This window comes from Thunnus maccoyii, chromosome 3, assembly GCF_910596095.1.
Source record: "Thunnus maccoyii chromosome 3, fThuMac1.1, whole genome shotgun sequence".
NCBI classification, from domain to species: domain Eukaryota; kingdom Metazoa; phylum Chordata; class Actinopteri; order Scombriformes; family Scombridae; genus Thunnus; species Thunnus maccoyii.
This window is the reverse complement of record NC_056535.1, coordinates 11,775,852-11,793,556: the sequence shown is the minus strand read 5'-3', so window position 1 is coordinate 11,793,556 and position 17,705 is coordinate 11,775,852. Positions and strand designations below refer to the sequence as shown.

The following is a 17,705-nucleotide window of genomic DNA, read 5'->3' as shown; positions in this document are numbered from 1 at the left end:
TCATTCTTCTGATATGAAATAAATCCTGAGTTACATGGAATGTATGTATTAAATGAATGAATGAAGTATTTAATTGATGCTTGATAAAAAACAAATCTGGTTCATTTCTGTGGACCAAATGTAGAAAAAACTAAATTATAATCAAGTTATAGAGTCGTTAAAAATTCCCAAACCATGGAGGGCTGCCATCCACTAGAGCAAAGTGTGTTTCTAACCAAGGACTGTCAGTGCATGTTGCAGTGCAGGTGTACTGAATGTGTTCTTGGTGCTCCAACAGATCAGTAACTTCAGCCTCTGCAGGAAGCTTCTCCGCAGAGATTAACAAAACTTGTCTTGGCTTCAGTACCTGCACGTAGCTATAATCTCCTCAGGCCACTGAGAATGCTGATTGATATTTATAGCCTTCAGACTGGCCACAAAATACACAGCCTGAAAGCATGCATTAAATGGTATTCTTGTATGATAAAACAAACCATTCTTTTTTTTAATGTTTTCAGCTGTGCAGTGTCTGATGGAAGCAGCAGCAGGGAGATGTGTAGCAGGGATTTCTGCTGCAGCTGTCTTCTTCTGAAGTAAAAACACTAGAGGGAGACACCAACTCACTGATTTACAACTGCAAACTGCTGGAGCTTTGACCATTTAGTATGTGATCATAATCATGATGATACCCAACTCAGTGTCAAAAAGCCAGTATAGAACTGACAACTGATTCATGGCAACTGAACAGACAGATGTTTCATTTCCTGTGATTTACCTGCAGCACATGTAAATCTCATTTTCTCATTTTCAGTGTTTGATTTGGTGTGAAAATCCTACATCACCTTTTGAGTTTGACCTGTTTGAGAATAACCAAAATGAGTGGAGAGATCACTGAAGTGGGAAATATCTGTGAGTGTTTGTGACACAAAAAGATCAATTAATGTAAATCTCAGCTACTAAAGAATCTATGATATTACATTCAGAGGATATTACTATGCAGTGCTGTCAATGTTACTACAGCTGTAGAAACTTGACTTTGTGGTAGCTGGTTATTTAAAGAGCCTCTGCATTGGCACACCAGTTAAAGTATGAGAGTCCTTCAACAGTTTATTGTCTTTCCACTTAAATAGTTGACTGTCACAGATGCATTGATTGAGTAAGTTATGTAAAATTGTTATAGTTATTGCTGTTTCTTTGTTTAATGACCAGTGCTTTGATTTGATTAAGATTTATTAGAGTACATTTGTTACTGATTATTGTTTTCATTCGCCTTTTAGCCATTAAATCATCTGTAACAGTCAATGATTTAATTGGAAATCCTGTGAAAAGACAATAAACTGTTGAACTCTCATCTCTGGTCCTCGTACTTTAACTGATGTGCCAACGTAGACGCTCTTTAAATAACTCAGCTACCATAAAGTTAAGTTTCTATAACAGCATCAGTAAAACAAATATGCATTTGTGGAGATACAGGGAGGTTGTTCTCATTCACAAGTAAATCCAGACATTTGAATGGAACTGATTAACATAGCAGCTGAAAATGTGTTTTCTTGTAACACACCACTGATTCTTGAGAATTTGGATAAAACAGGTTTTAATTTTGAACAGAAAAAAATGAAATGTTAAGAAATCTAAACTTATGTTTATATAACAAGGTCTCAGCAATCAAATAATATTTTAGTGCAAGCTGCTGATTTTGTAATTTTTTTGTAAAATATGTGTTTTCCCTGTCATTACATACTGTCAATACTAACACCATCAGACCCAATAAAAAGCAAATTATTCCTATTTATTAAGTCTAATATAGATTCAGAGCTTTTAAATCATCTCTACACATATGTGGTGTTGATCACTTCTGTTCATATTTTATACTATTTCACATGTACTCTAAAATCTCTTACATTATGCAACTTTTATCAGTAGCATTAAATACACAAAATAACAATTTTGGACATCAAAAAACACACTTTTAATTTTAAAGAGACAGCTGCTTTAATAAATCAACTATATTGGAGGAACAGATTATAAGCATATTGATTTAAAACAAAGAAAGGTTCAGTGGCCTAATTACAACAAAGAATTCCAATATTATCACCACTCAAGTCACTTATTTAACAATTTAGTACAACAACTACCACTATTCATTTTCACAGTATTGGCACTGTCACATCTTTCGATCAGCTGTTTCTGGTGCTGTGACATAGAATGGACGTAAAGCACAGACGGAAGAATAACTGAGTTTTACAGTTGGTTCCTTTTTGATGAACTCGTTGTGTCAGTCAGAATCATTCTCTGATGCTTTATTTTCTTCTGTGTTATCATATCCTGTTTGTCAGTCGTCATTCATGCAGCATCATGGTTGAAATCTTGAATCATCTGGGTTATTGTTTGAATGTAAGTGGGTTTTTTGTCAGTAGTCCTTCTCTTTCTCATTGTGTTGTATGTCAGCCCTCACTGCTGTGTCTGGTGTGTTAGGGGACATTTCTTTAGAACCCTTCCTGACAGAGTCACGTTCTTTGATTTTTGACTTGCTTTTTTGTTTTGATTGAATTCTTGAATGAGAGAGTTGTGGAAGAGCAAGGTTTTCTTGATGGAGGGGTTTTTGAGGTTGCTTCCCTGTAGTATCTACTCTGTTTTTTTTTCTTGGTGATTCTTGAATGTTTTTATTTCTAGTTTGCTCTCATTGCCAATGCATTTTCATTTTGTTCCTATATTTTATTATATTAAGTTGACTTTTCAAAGCTTTCTCCCGATTATCTTGCTCTTGTTTTTCTTTCTCTCTCCCCTGCTATAGACTGCCTACTGTGAGCTGTCTCCTGTATAGTCTGATCCAGTGGACTATCTGGGGGTGTTTCTGGGCCCTTTCTCCTACACTCTCTTGACTCTTGCTGGATATGTGTCCAAGCCTTTCTCTTATTACCCCTCTTTTCCCTTTCAAATCACTGATAGCTTTTAGCTTCCCATCCTCTACTCTGTTCTTCCATGTTTGCTTTTCCTTTCTCCGGTATTCCTCCTTTATTTCTGGATAACTTCCTTGTTTCTTCTCTTTCGCTCTTCCACTGATAGCTGCTGTCTAGCCATAACTTCCTAAAATACATAAAAGGAAAGTCAGAATTGAATGGAATTACTATGAAGTTGTGCATAATTACTATGAATTTAATTACGTTTAAATTAGTGAGATTTTATAAAATGATGGTTTTATTCATACAGGGGTACATATAGTAAGGCACATTTAGTAAGAAAATACTGTAGGCCTGTGTGTAGAAGAAATAAAGAGGAAATGATGTATATTATAAATAAAGAGGTTAATGAAATATTTCAAGCCATACTAGTATTTATTGTGATCATAAATTATATTCAAGCCTCCATTGAGGATGATTTGGAGGTTTTTGTCACCATCGTCAGACACCAACACCATCAGGTGTTGTTGTCTGACGATGGTGACAAAAACATACTTTTTCACATGACATGCATGAGTTGTATACAGAAGCCATCTTGTAAAACATAATTAATAATTTAAAATAATTCTTTCTATACAAAAGCGATGGTGTTGACACGTTATGGTTGTGACAGTAGCAACATCAATATAATATGTAAACATTATTGGAAAAAACAGTAAACCTAGAAGAGCTTGTGTGACTTTGTTGCATTCAGCAGATGTGGAGCAACCTCAAAATAAAAGTAAATATTGTTGAAAATTCACTTCTTTTAGTTTTAGGAGGTTCTTCACTCTATACTTTCATCTGGCATATATATATTACAGTACACATTTTAAATCATTTTTCCACTGTTTTCTTATCAAATTGAAATGATAATCTCTTGTCTGAGGACAACTGATTTTGTGGGTACTTTGTCATCATTTGTGTAAAATACCCTCAGATTATCAACCCTGATTATTTTAAATAAGAAAATCTTATTCATTTTCAACAGCACTTTTCTTAGTGGGACATGTTTTCACCAAAGTCTCAAGAATCAGCGACACACAGCGTAAAGTCTGGTCGAACTGCTGTGTCTTTAAAATCCACTCTGTTCTTGGCATGCTGCCCAGAAAGTTCATTTCCCATCCAGCCACATGGACTAAGCCCCGCCACGCAGAGAGAACAAGCATTCTCACTCAGCCGCAACTCCAACAGCAGCCCGAGCACAGACTCCCTTAAGGACCTCTCACTGCACTGACCGAGGACTTTTTCATCCACTTGTTGTTGTTGTTGTGAAGGACACAAACCTCACAGCGGATCCGTCACAGCCTGCCAGTCCTCAGAGAAACCAAGGTAAGATTTACACACTGAAACTCAAAGTTTGACAGCTGTCAGTCAGCCAGTCAGGTGCACCATTACTTCTGCCGTTATCTGCTTTGATTAGATAGGTTTCCATTAGTTAACTGTTTGTGTCGTTTACTGGCACTGATCTGCTGACTTTTGGACAGTAGTTGCCAGATGACTCACTGAATGTGCTGTGTCTGGTTTAAAAGTCCAGCTGCCATGCGGAGAGCTATTGTCTTTTGCATGAACACAAAGCCTCTTTTCATGAATCTATAATTCCCCTCACTGGTTGATCCAGACCAGCAGTTTGTGGTGAGTGTGATGTACAGAGCTGTAAAGCAGGTCTGCTTATTAAAGCAGTTCTTGTTAAGAGTTACACTAACAGACAGGTGACTGAAAGTTTGCCCACATGAGATTTTTGCCCTTGAGGAAGAATTCACCACAAAGATTTTTGGGATGAACTTTGGCAAAAACAATGAAGTTAAGACTAAAAAGTCTGGAGGCTGGTTCAAGCTTCAGTTCTCACTGTAGGCAGTAGAGACCAGGCTGTATAAACAGGATGCTAGTCGGGACTCAGGCACACACACACACACACACACACACACACACACTCACACACACATGGCTGATGCTCTGGTTGACCGAACAGGCACTGCCAGCAGTGCTGTTGGTGTTTTTCTATAAACTGACAGGTTTGTTATTGTGGGCGATTTGTGTGGAGGCTGCATCATGTGAGCAACTGTGCTGCTTCTGGGGGTTTCTGGAGGTTTTTCTGGGAAGATGAGGTCACAGGGAGACACACCCTGAGGCCCGAGCTCGCAGCAGGAAAGGCCAGGAGGTGGAAGACATTCAACAGTGGCTCTGAGTCACTTGCCGGGAGGAAGCCATAGTTTTGTTGGAATTTCCATTGAGCTTGGAGCGCAGGAATTTTGTTCTGGATGTGGTATTTATGCTCAGAAGCATGGCATCGCATACAGGGTAATTCTCCTTCCAATACAATGTTTTCCAACAGAAGCCTTATGACAGCTTTAATAGGATTACATAATGTGCTTTATACACTTCTTTTTCTAAATAGTGTAATCAAATTTCCTGTTTTTGTTAACATGAAAAAGATCATTTTGTTGGCGAGTGCTTCATTAAGAATTAACTAAGATTCATACTGGAATGAGGATCATTTCCTCTCAGCCAAAAGTATCAAGTTAGATGACCTTTTAGAGGCATTTAAACCCCTACTTCCTGACCTCCCCTCTCCTCTTCTCACATGAACATTCATCTTAAAAAAGTGTATTTTCTGTGCTGGAATTTCTTTTTGACTACTTTCCAAGGATAACAAGCACGATTTAAAGTAGTGCAATCCTGTGTTTTCAGCCTGAGAGCTCTGTTCTGATTTGTAGAGGTTCAGTCACCGAGGCTGGGAAGGCTGGCTGAGCCGGAAGTGAAAGCGGGTAAGGGGGGGGGGTGGAAGTTGAGTCAACACAGGACTGTTTCTCAGACTTGTGTCGCTTCTGGTCTCGTGCCTCTCAATGGAATCACAGGCCAGACTGAGATGTTGCCATAACAGAGATGCAGACGAGGACATACACACATGTTGTGGCTTAAATGAAATGAAAATTGTGTGGAGTCTGGCTAGGGAGGGTCATTTTCTGCTTCCGTCTCGATCAAAGAGTGGAAGCAAGTGTGACTGAAACATACTTAATAAGTTTTTTTTATAAAAATGGTAAAACTCTTGCAGTTCTGTTAAAAAGGGTTCCTCTTTACCAAGAAATACAATCAAAAACATGCTGGTGCCATGCTTCATTTAGAATATCATTTATCCGGATTTCTTTTAATAACATACTATACTGTATATTTCACTATTCATCTGATCTGTACACTGCATTTTGCAGTCTACTTGGCTGTAGTGGAGTGGACTACAAAGAGAAGACTCCCATTTGTCTGTATAGCTTTTGTCTTCCTTTTGTGGCTGTGATCACTCACATGACTCCATGGCTGTTTCTGTGTAAACCATATGTTACACAAGGTCTTCATTCTGCTACACAGCCGCTTTTAAAACATTTGATAAACACACCGTTGCTGGCTTTAGCTGTGGTCAGCTCTGAGCTCAAAAAGCACTCAACTACAATTCAATGTTGAAACCATTATGACGTTTTCCTAAGCGAACTGTTTTTCTGAGGTATGTTTTCCAAAATTACAGACTCTAGTGAGCAATGCTTGCAGCACAGCCCTGCCCAGCCCCTGACCATAATGGAAAGCCATGGAAACGACATCTCACACTGTTCAGAGGAAATATGAATGATGATGAAAGAGTTTCTCTCTTACTATTACTGTTGTCCCCCCTAACGCACAGTGAGGAACGTCAGCGGTAGTGTTCAAAGTCAACCAGTTGATGTCAGGCTTCACTTGGTGACGGATCCGAATAACCTGCGTGTTGGGACAACATTTTTCCCCACTTCCTGTGTATAGTGTGAGAGATTATTCCATAACCAAACCTTTGTAGCTTGTCACTACAGAACAGAACAAAGTCTACTTCTGATCCCTCCACACAGCTCACGGTAGTTTTTCCTCTCAAATTGTTTCATTTGAAGGATTTTAGATACCCGAACATGTACAAAAATCCAGTTTTTCATAAAGATAAAGCAAAAATGAGAGAGGTCAGAAAAAAATACACAGAAATTCTTTGCTTTTTCTCTCTAATCATCTCGTGATGATTTTATGTTGCAAAAAACCGCCATACATACCAGCAGGTTCCTGAAACAGTGAATGCATCCATCTAGGGAGTGAACAAAATAGCAGGAGCACCTTAAACTTAGTGTGTAAATCCATAAAACAACACACACTATGACCTCAGAAATGACCATAGACTTGAATATTAAAAGTCTCACAAAGACAGTATAACTGTAATAAAATACTTAAAGCAAAATGCCTATGCATGAACAAAAGTTGGGTTCTTTTTGTCTTTTAAATTGTATTTAAAAGACAAAAATTGCCAGTTGATATAGTGCACATAACCTTTTTATTTTAAGAATAACAGTATGTGATTTATAATATGATGGATGTCTATCCTGTACAGCAAAATGCAAATTATGACAAGAAAATATTTTTCTTTCACCAGGAACTCCTGACTAATGTCTCCAATGACCCAAAACACTCTATTCACCGTTCACACATTCCTCTGTTATCTGCAGACAGAAGACGCTCCTGTCTTCATTGTCTGATCGTATTTAAAAATTCAACACTGTTTCTTGTGTGTGGTTGCGTGTATGTATGTGTGGTATGAAAGAGGGGATGACCTTCTGTTGCTACTTGACCTTTGACCCGTGTCAACCTCAAAGCTGGAAGGGGTGGAAAACAAGGCGGCTTTGTGAGAGTCAGACATGTTTTAGTGACTTTAATACTAAAATATTGTGGTTGTAACTCCTAAAACTCTCATCATACCTGTGACTTCTCTACTTCTGTTTGGTTAAACCAACAAACTTCAATGTTTCAACTTAGTTGCCTCATCCTAAAATACAGATGTGCTGAAATAACAAAAGCACCTCTTTCCGCTCTCTTCAATCTGAGTGCTTGTTGGTACACTTGTTTATTTTGTATGTGAGGCATGTCAGCTTTTGTAGATTTGTTTTAATTTCCCTAACCAGGCTGAGGCTGTTAATCTTTATCACTACTAACAAGGATTATGAACACAATATACACAGTTGTTTTAGTGCAACTGGGACATAAGAAAACTTGTTTCCACTTGCCTGTTAGAGCAATCTAAAAAAAACCCCAGCTGCTTCAGGAAAAGTCACATTGCACTGCGCAATGGCAAATGAAAGTGTATTCTCGCTGCAAGATTAATATGCACTCTCTATGCAGATTACACAACCTCTGTGTGCTCCAGTGTTCAGTTTGAAAAATGCTCTTCAACATAGCCAACAAAACAGAGAGATTCGATTCCTGAAATATTATTATTATTATCATCACACAAGAGACCATGAATAGACTTTGAATTAGCTGATTTTGCCCTTAAGGACTTGGAATCACCTCACATGATTTACATAACTTCTGAAAAAATGACATTATGAATAGGCTGTACTTGAAAGAACAGTTGGCTCAGTGTTGCTCTGAAACTGGTCAAGCCAGATCTCTCGAAGCCCTCAGCCACAACCTCGCATAAGAATGAATTCCCGCTTTATCTCATGACTCACGTCATCTTTTTATGGCTCAGACTTTCTACCCAACACAGCCACACAATGTGATCCCTCCCAATTTTATTACACTACAGTATCAGCGGCTGAATGTTTACTTCCAGTGAGTTCAGGGAGCTGAGGGAGGAGACTTGCGAAGCAGAGGGAGGGAGGGAGGGAGGGACAAGAGGGCCTACCTGTCAAAAAACTTGTGTCAGAAGAAGTCTGACAGGAGAGCACCAGTGTTACCTGCTGAACCGTCTCAGATGAGCACAGGAGAGTATGCCTACTAGCTAAGGGAAGTACACATTGCCCATCGATTGGAGAGTGGGAAGATCAAAATGGGTGCCAATTTAAGTCAGAAGAAGAGCAGCAGGCAAGGCAGCTCAAGGAGTCACACCAACAGTGTAATGTGAGTAAAATCACTCACCTGTTTGATGCTGATTTTAGTTTTACAGAGCAATTCAACTGTCATTCTGTCGTATTCAGTGACTTAAAACTTGTGCTACAGCTCGACAAGTGGAGGCTTGTTACTAGTTTGAGAAATTTTCATGATGCATGTTCATCTGCAGCACTTGTCTTATGTTTTCTAACAACACAGCAGCGATGAGAACATTGAACACATCATATTGTATTTTACTTTAGCAAAATGTGTTTACTGTTGTAGCTGCACTGACATTTTTTTTCCAGTTAGTGTGAGACTGGCCTCTGTTCAAGCGTACACTTACACACACATGCAAATATTCACACACCCTCAAAATGAACCCACAGATAAGCTCGCACAGTGCGCACAGATGGACAGTAAAATATGTTTGCTCACTGGCTTGACACAAGTACATGGATGTGTGTGTCTGCCCAATGACAGTATGAAAGGACTGGATCTTATGTAATAGGCTGTGAATCAAAGAGAACCATAATAGTGAGCATGATCGAAGTTTAATGTACAACATGAAAAAAAAGGGGGGTTTTGGACATTGTTACAACCCAGCTGTGGTGACTGGTTTAACAGTTTCGTTGCTGTCTGAACTCATCCACAGTATAATCTCACTGTGAGAAATATATCTTCACTGTGTCAACATTTGCTCGAGGCGATTCATGTCCTCTTCGTTTTCAAAGGCACAGTGGCAGCTCTGCCCTCTGTGGGTTGGACTACAGGCATGTTGGACTGTGAGCATTTGTCCGTCACTCTTCCTCTGTGTTTTAAATTGTAAACATTCCACACAGTTCGCTTATTGAGGAGAGGAAGAAACACATTCGCAAGCTCACTCTGACCAATTAAGGACATTGTTTATGCACAGCACAGGACAACTTGTTGATAGACAGTGATAGTTGTGGTCAGATTCTGTTTCAGCCGACTCTCAGAGCAACATTTCATTGTCAGTCATGGAGTTAAAAAAGTAAAATAACACTATTTACTATAATCTACAAATATCACATTTGCTGATACGCATCAAAGTTCCCCACTCAGCATTTAAGTCCACTGTGAATGTACACACTCGTGCTTCTTCCTAGCTTTGGCCGTCTGTATCAAAACCTGCAGGAGAGTCTGTGGCGTCTGATTCTTCTGCTCTGACCCAGGATTTGGGTGATTTGTTCTTCTGTGTTTTGGGTGACAACATATCGGACTGGCAGGAGTCAGCGAATCTCTCACGTGCTTTCTCCCAGTTCTTCTGCGACTTTGATCTGGTCAGAGAGACATCATCTACAGACATGGTGCCACCAGCCCCCAAACCTGACTGGGACTTTCTGATTTTAAGCTCAATCTGTAGAGAAAGTAATGAGTAAATCAAATCATTTTGTTGCTTCACAATACATCTGAATCAAAGTGCCAACAGGACATGTCCACATTGTCAAGCAGAATCTCACCGGGTTTTTCATTCCAGTTCCCTCTTTACCCAGTCCCTCTCCTTTCTTCCAGCCCATCTTTTCCAACATCTTCCGCCCTTTGTTGACTTCACTGATCTCCCTTTGATAGGACAAGGAAGAGATACACGATTGACACTTACATTCATCATTTTTTTCCCTTATTTAGAAATTACAGTCAATGTCAACATACTTACACATGAACAGAAGCCGGGGCGTCATTTTTTTGGAAAACACCCTCACTGCCCACAGTCTGTCGTCGAGACTCTGCTCGGTCCTTGTATTTAGTGTTCCTCAGGGCTTTGGCCTCTTCATATTCACTACTCTGTTTACAGAAAAGCAGTTTAAAGATGTGACTGGCTGCATAACGAGAAGAGGGTGTAAACTGAAACTGGCTGCAGCTTGTCCTGATGACACTCACCTGCAGGCCATATTTGGCCTTCATCTGCTTCAGCTCCTTCTGTCTTAGTGCTTCTTTATCCTCTTTGGTGAGAGCAGGCACTTTGGGAAAATACAGTGAGAGTAAAAGGTAAATCTAACATGATGGTGGATGACATAATAAAGGTAAGCAATCATGACCAGTGAATGCAATCCCACGCAGAGCCTTTGTTTGAGGAATGGATTAGATCAGGCTTTTTTTTGGGGGTGGCTCACCTGCAGTCTCCTCTCTCCTGTGCTTGCTGAGGTGAGCCATCACCTGACCGGGCTCACAGCCATCACAGGTATCAGTCCCTGAGTGGATGTGGAAGGACAGCACAGTCTCTCCCATCTTCACCTCATCACCGTGCATCAGTGCATGCGGATCACACTTAGTTTTGGGCTGCAGAAAATAAAACAAGTATGCATTGAAGAAGTTGAAGTTTTACTGATAGGATGATGAGTGAAAGAGATGATTCTGAAGCAAAAAAAGGAAACTAAAAAAAAAAATGTTGACCTGTAAGATTCTGTTGCCATTGATGACTGTTCCATTCTGGCTTCCCTGGTCCACCAGCATGTAGCTCTGCTGCTCCTGATCAAAGTACACCTCCGCGTGGAACTAGAACCAAACACAGTTCACATTTAGAAACATCATATACACCTGCAATACACACATGAATCATGTTGATTCCTGGAGAAAAGTAAAGTGAGCTGGGGTACCTTGCTGACTCCCATTTCCGGTATTCGGATTGCATGATCCATATCTTTCTCTCTGCAAGAAAGAGACAGTATGTTGTCTTCAAGGAAGTCGTTGAGCCATTATTATAGTAAGACTTGTTCAGAGACTAGTTCCTTATATTTTTACTGAGTGAGAAATGACTTATAGCATCATTCTGTCGTTGGTAGGGTAGCCACAGCTCTACCATTCTGGCCTCCCATTCAAAAATGCTGTGCACTCACTTTTGAATGCTTGCTTTCAAAGTACAAAACCTCTTACTGAAATGGAACTCATGCTGCCACAAAATGACAAGAGAAAGAAAAGAGCACAAACCTGCCAATGGTTGCTGCAGAGTCGGCTGTGATGATGAACAAAGTGCCCACCTGCAGCACTGGAGATCTGACCACAGTCACTCTTACACAAGGCGGCCAAATGTCTTTAACTGCAAGAAGAAAAAAAAAAAAACACAAAATAGTCAAGAGTGCATTCCCACGGGAATATGATGACCTCAGAAAGCTACAGTGCTGGGAGCGAATGAAAGGTGTCAAATCTAACTCACTTTAAGTTACTTCCAGATCAAACAAAGACTTAATTGTGCACATGTGTGCCCGGAGCAGAATTCAACTTGTTTTTCCGCTCACCTTCCTGACTCTGAGTCTCCATCTCTGACTCTGGGCTCTCGTTGGAGGGGGGGCTAGAAGATGTTGAGAAAGAGGAAGTGGACTCCCATTCCTCTCTCTCTGATTCTGTGATCTCACCCTCTTCTGGCTCACTGTTCCCCTCTGAGTCATCACTCCGAGCTACCGGACTCTTTTTCTTCTTGCGTTTTTCTGACTTAGATTTCTTCCTTTTCTTCTTTGATCTTCCCTTATCCTTGTGGTGTGAACCGTTTTTCTGCTTCTTCCTCTTTGACGAAGATTTGTCTCTCTCCTCTCGGCATTTAGACAAGTCTGTACTATGTGGAGCCAGGTCTGGACTGCAAGACCTTCGCTTCAGTTTCCGTGAATCCGTGGTCCTCTTAGTTGTTTTCCGTTCGACCCACTCAATTTCTTCTTCTTCCAACTCATCAAATACGAGTTCCTGGCATCAGACAGTCAACGGTAAGATTACGCCTCAAGTGACGCTCACTGACAGCTGGCTTTGTCGATCCCAAGTGTTTTGGCACAGCATTCTTATATTTGGTCTCAGTCTTCAAAGACAGTTCACTACAGACCTCCACCAAATCCTCAGCTATCCAAAAATTACTTTGTAAGATTTATAAGCACAGGTAATCAAATCCTTGAGTCATTAGAGGTTTATGACATTGTGCAGTGTAACAAGTGAGCATTTTAAAGATTTTAAAGAAATATCCTACACAAAATGAAATTATCAAATGTTTTATGATTAAAACATTCAATGTATTTAACACTTGGGCTTCACTTTCCTAGTTTTGCCGTCATGATCAGTGATTGTGTTAAAATGTCCACACTTACTTTAGATGCTAATTTCTGGCAGTAAGTGTAACATTTAATGTGAATGACAGATCCTGCAGCATTCACTGGCATTGTATTGGTGATTTATGACTATTAAATCCTCCTATTATGATGGCAAAAACTATTAAACTAAGGCCCAGGTTGATAATAACGAGATATATTTTGTAATTTGCTTTGAATGTTGGTATTAAAAGGTGTACCTCTGTGGGAAGCAGTATTCCAGTAAGAGGAAATCTTCATATTAGCCAATGAGTTAGTCACCTCTTGCACCTAGGTCAGAGGAATAGTCTTTTAGTAAACTAGCCTCAAATTTAAGCAAAAAAAAAAAAAAGCATTTGAAGACTGAGACCAAAAAAGATATGAGGATGTGAAACATCACAATTTTTAAGAGGAACTAAAAAGCCAGCAGTCAGCAACCAAAAATAAAAACTATCCATGCAATGCACCAGTAATAGATCCAGCTGTTACATACCTTATCATCTTGGTGTGAGGTTTTCTTCACCCCTTTCTTGAACCGTCTGCCTTTCTTTTCAGCAGCACTCTTGTCTTGGCAAGGCTCTGCACTGGTTTGTGCAGCAGGCACCTCAACCTTGGAATGAAACTGGTATCTTCCGCTCTCTGCATCGTAGTAGTAGTAAATGCCCGTGTTGGCATCGTAGTACAGCTGAGTGGCCTGAGGAAGATAAGAACATGCAAGATCTAAAGATTGGTAGAAAATGTCAAAAAAAATTGCTGCTAAGAGTAACAAAAGACAGCCTCATTTTACAGAAAATGTGTTGACGAACCGAGTCGTAGTAGAAGCCTGTGCTGTGGTCGTAGTACATCCCAGTTGACTCATCAAAGACAAACCCAGTCTGTGTCATAGCCTGCTCAGCAGTGGCCCTCAACATATCAGCTATGGATCCTCCATCAACCTCCTGAAAAGACAAGAGACAACATATATTGGTCTTATAATGTAAACTCAATTTTACAAATTCAACTTATCCATCCATATCAACATCTCCTTATTTCAGTATTTGAGAACAGTTAACAACATAGACAATTTAATGTTGATCCAACAATTCTGATGCTGACAATTAAGTTTCTTTTTTGAGTCAACCATAAAGTAAAATAAGGAAACGTCTGTGATTACTTATGCTGGAACTAGTGACTTGAAATCTTTTGATGGACTTGTAATTTTTCATTAATTGATCAGGAAGTCCTACATGAGATAAATCATAAAAATACCTCAGTTGTGACTGCTACACTGCTGTCAGGTTGACCTGACACATCTGCAGCTGCTGCTTCATTTGGTGTTGTAACCTCTGCTGCCTTGCTGCCATCAGCTGCATCCACTGCTGCTGTGATCGGGCTTTCCTGAGAGTCAGCACCCTCAGGGTTCTGATAGCAGCCTCCATAGTAGTAGTTGTAATAATCTGGAAGGAAAGGTTTGCATCAGTTCTCTCATTTTCTGACAAACAGAAATGATAATCCACTTCAATCAATGTACATAAGAAAATAATTCACCAGTGTCTGTCCATACGTATTCTTCTGTCTGAATTTCAACATCGACTCTGTCTTTATCTTTCTTCTTTCTTTCATGAATCTCTGCACTCAGTTGGTCAACCTGAAACAATACATTTGTAGATAAATTCAATGGGCAAACAATCTTCAGGGTCTCAAACTAACACTGCATGTCATATCATGTCAATAGGATTGTAACGATCCACAGATTCAATTAGATTGGACAGTAGCGTCACATGATATCTTTTGTGTACATAATAATGACTGTATTAGTGTTAGCAGTGGTAGAGGAGGTACTCGGATCGTTACTTAAGTAAAAGTACCAATACAACAATGTAAAAATACTCTATTACAAGTAAACATCCTGCATGAAAAATCATACTTAAGTAAAAGTACATAACTATTAGCAGCAAATGTACTTAAAGTACTAATTTCATCCCTCTGACTGATATATTACACTACTACTATTACTACAGAGAGAGAAGAAAAAACAAAGTTCTGATACACAAATCTGTTTATGTATCTGAAATGTAACCCCAACTACACACTGCTTTTTGTAAGACGTCAAAAGCCAAAAAAGTTGGAAACCACTGGTTTCATCTTTAACAATGTGTTGTATTTTAAAAGCTTGTTATATTATCCATTGTGTAAAATCATCTGAAAAGTAACTAAAGCTGTCAAATAAATGTAGTGGAGTAGAAAGTACAATATTTCCCTCTGAAATGTAGTGGAGTGGAAGCAGCGTCGGAAATTAGCAGGGGGCAAAGGCAAAAATGCCCCAAGAAATCTCAGAATGCCCCTAAAAACCGTGATCGAGGGGCAGAAATTGCCCCCAAAATTCGAAAAAAATAATTTTATCTTTACCAGTTTAGGTCAATATCCTAATTATACATGATGCCATCATTTTATTTTCATCCAATTCATTTAATTTCAATTTCAACACACAAACAGCGCTGTTGTTCACACTACGCGCTACGATACCTGACAGAGGTGTTGCACTCCTGCTGCACCTGCAGTGAAGTTCGCTGCCAGGATGGACCACTACCTCCTTACAAAAACTCTAACTGCTCCACCCGATGAAAGCAACCCCAGGCCGTCACCAACACCAACACCAGCAAGCAAAATAAAGACGAACAAGACGGCAAAGAAAGTTGCGGCTTCAACTATTGAAAAATGGACTGGCTTGGTGTAGAATAAATGAAGAAGACGACTCTCCTCTACTGCAAGGCATGCAGGGCTCACCCACCCAAAAAAGTAATCACGACTTTATCAAAGGAAGCGAACAGGTCAAAAAAGTGTTCGGCTCATCGGCACCAAGCCAGCAAACATAATCGATTTGCTTATGATAATTAATATTATTAGTCTTTTGTCTGGCACGTTAGCCAATATAGTGTTAGTAATTTGGCTAACTAACGTTAATGTTAATACATATATGTGGGTCTTGCCGACCGGTGGGGTGGTCATTGCAGATTTACAGAGGCTGTTTCATACTCTCATCTCATATATTCTCACTTTTTTATACAGTGGAAGTATAAAGTAGCATCAAATCGAAATACTCAAGTTAAATACAAGTACCTCAAATGTATTTAGTTACCTTCCACCACTGAGTGTCAGTACTGTGCCCATTTGCAATAACTGAACAATCACTTTTATAATATGTGAGACACTAGAGTGAAACAACAGAGTTTAGTCAGACCCATTCAGCTGCATGTATTAACACAAACAATGATTTGCACTATCATAAACATCCTTAGATGTAGTGACAAAAACAGAGGATCGTGAGTTCAACGTTATTTAAATATCCCAAAATCACAAATTTGTTTCTGCGGCTTGATGTTAAATAATCTGATGAACAACAATCTGATGAAAAACCTCATCACTGCCTTGTAAAATAGCTCTGAACAAAGTGAACTATTTGATATGGCAGGTGTGGTGTATTTAGTCTGCACTGACCTGTTTCCTCAGGTCTTCGTTGTAGCTCTCTGTGCTCCTCTGCAGTCTCTCGGTCTGGCTCAGCTGCTTCTGCACCTTGATCAGTTCGGCTTTGCACTCTTTGAGCTCTTGCTTCAAGGTATCTACTTTAAGACGAAGCTCGGCCACTTCAGACTCCGTGTCCTTTTCTCCATCATCGTTCTCCATTATTACTTCAGCTAAAGACGTTCACGTTAAAGTTTATAACTTATTCACAGAAGCAGATTCAAAATATAGACGATGGTTAACGTAACGTTAAGCCCGAGGATCTATCTGCTATTGGATATAATTAGTTATTTCAACAGAGACAGTAGGTAGCAATGAGATACTGAAATATGTACCTTACAACAAAGTAGACACCCAGATAAAGTTATCCCTATATTTTAACTAACCGCCAACTGGAGTTAATGTTAGCTAAAGTTAACATAGAAAGATCCTCACCGTTTGCTTCGTTTACGTCTCTTTGGTTGTGAATTTCCTCTCAGCACGGCACATGAACCAACCTGAAAGTTGAGAATAAACATCTTGTAACTACCCTGTATTTCCGACACAGCCGAGTACATGTTTTGAGGATAATTAGACAGTTACAGTTATAACCGTTGAAATGTTTACAGTCCACCCTGTGTGCGACCGCCATTTACTAACTAATGAGCTACGTCACAGCGGAAGTGCTTCTTCTTCGGGTTTGGCGGACTTTTTTTCTCTGTACAATCTGTCACATCCTGTAGTACTTTGCCGCCACCTATCGACCAAATGTGTTTATAGTTTATAATGACAAGTAAATTCCTTATACAGTCTATAGTAAATTCACCTTTTCTCTTTTACACGTATAATTATAGTGAACCCATCTTAAATTACCTGCACTTTGAAAAATATATTGTTTGGATCCACTGAATATGACATGTCTCTGTTCGCAGTTCTATTTGATTCATTTACTTACTTTTTTGACCAATTTTTATGTTCACAAATCCAAATTCTTAAGCAAGATGCCAGACTTTTCAGAGCTGACTGTCCATACCAAACAATACATTTCTTCAATATCTGCATGTACAAAGCTGTTAAAACGTATAACTGCTGCAAGCTTTACAAGATATTCATTTAACTTTTTTTTATTATTGCAACCTTTAGTTGTAAGCACATCCCTTGTGTGTTTGTGACTTTAGACTCAAATTGTATACACAAGGTATTGTAATATTGCTGTATACTTGTTTCAATAAAGGTGTTTAGAAAAAATAAAAATAAAAAAATACCTGCCCTTTTACAAAGTCTGGTTTAATGGTAAATCAAGTAGGGAGCACTGTAAGTGTACATCTGCTCTTACTTTTGACACTTTCCACTCCCTTATATTTTGTGT

At 39.3% G+C, this 17,705-nt stretch overlaps 2 protein-coding genes across 5 annotated transcripts in view; one reads left to right on the top strand and one right to left on the bottom strand.

Moving 5' to 3' along the window:
* The first annotated feature begins 8,637 nt into the window (after positions 1-8,637).
* The window catches only part of tacc1 (transforming, acidic coiled-coil containing protein 1), a 28,365-nt gene continuing 19,297 nt past the window's right edge, over positions 8,638-17,705 (top strand). Inside the window, exon 1 of the mRNA XM_042407683.1 lies at positions 8,638-8,819. Within this exon, the coding sequence (XP_042263617.1) occupies positions 8,749-8,819 (71 nt within the window). The 5' untranslated portion in view covers positions 8,638-8,748. The remainder of the gene's footprint in view (positions 8,820-17,705) is intronic.
* Positions 9,328-17,030, bottom strand: aggf1 (angiogenic factor with G patch and FHA domains 1). 4 transcript variants are annotated; one of them, XM_042407687.1, is made up of 16 exons: positions 16,940-17,030; positions 16,793-16,854; positions 16,334-16,530; positions 14,384-14,483; positions 14,105-14,292; positions 13,663-13,794; positions 13,350-13,550; positions 13,078-13,147; positions 11,739-11,847; positions 11,408-11,459; positions 11,205-11,306; positions 10,925-11,090; positions 10,692-10,771; positions 10,468-10,595; positions 10,274-10,373; positions 9,328-10,170 (listed from the first exon to the last, which is right to left on the bottom strand). In XM_042407687.1, exons 3-16 carry the CDS (start codon positions 16,517-16,519, stop codon positions 9,916-9,918), a joined length of 1,869 nt encoding a protein of 622 aa, XP_042263621.1. In that variant the 5' UTR covers positions 16,520-16,530; positions 16,793-16,854; positions 16,940-17,030; the 3' UTR covers positions 9,328-9,915. The 4 variants fall into 4 exon arrangements, with proteins under 4 accessions (XP_042263621.1, XP_042263620.1, XP_042263618.1 ...); XM_042407686.1 differs by lacking the exon at positions 13,078-13,147 and adding an exon at positions 12,047-12,485; XM_042407684.1 differs by lacking the exon at positions 13,078-13,147 and adding an exon at positions 12,047-12,485 and having other exon boundaries at positions 10,468-10,771.

What these genes read in the sequence shown, in the direction of transcription:
- aggf1 (XM_042407684.1), bottom strand. Translation starts at nt 16,519, where the DNA reads ATGGAGAACGATGATGGAGAAAAGGACACGGAGTCTGAAGTGGCCGAG. An exon ending in GTGTAGCAGTCACAACTGAG is followed by an intron (nt 13,795 to 14,104) that starts GTATTTTTATGA and finishes TTGTCTTTTCAG; the next exon opens with GAGGTTGATGGAGGATCCAT. An exon ending in GCCCCGGCTTCTGTTCATGT is followed by an intron (nt 10,374 to 10,467) that starts GTAAGTATGTTG and finishes GTCCTATCAAAG; the next exon opens with GGAGATCAGTGAAGTCAACA.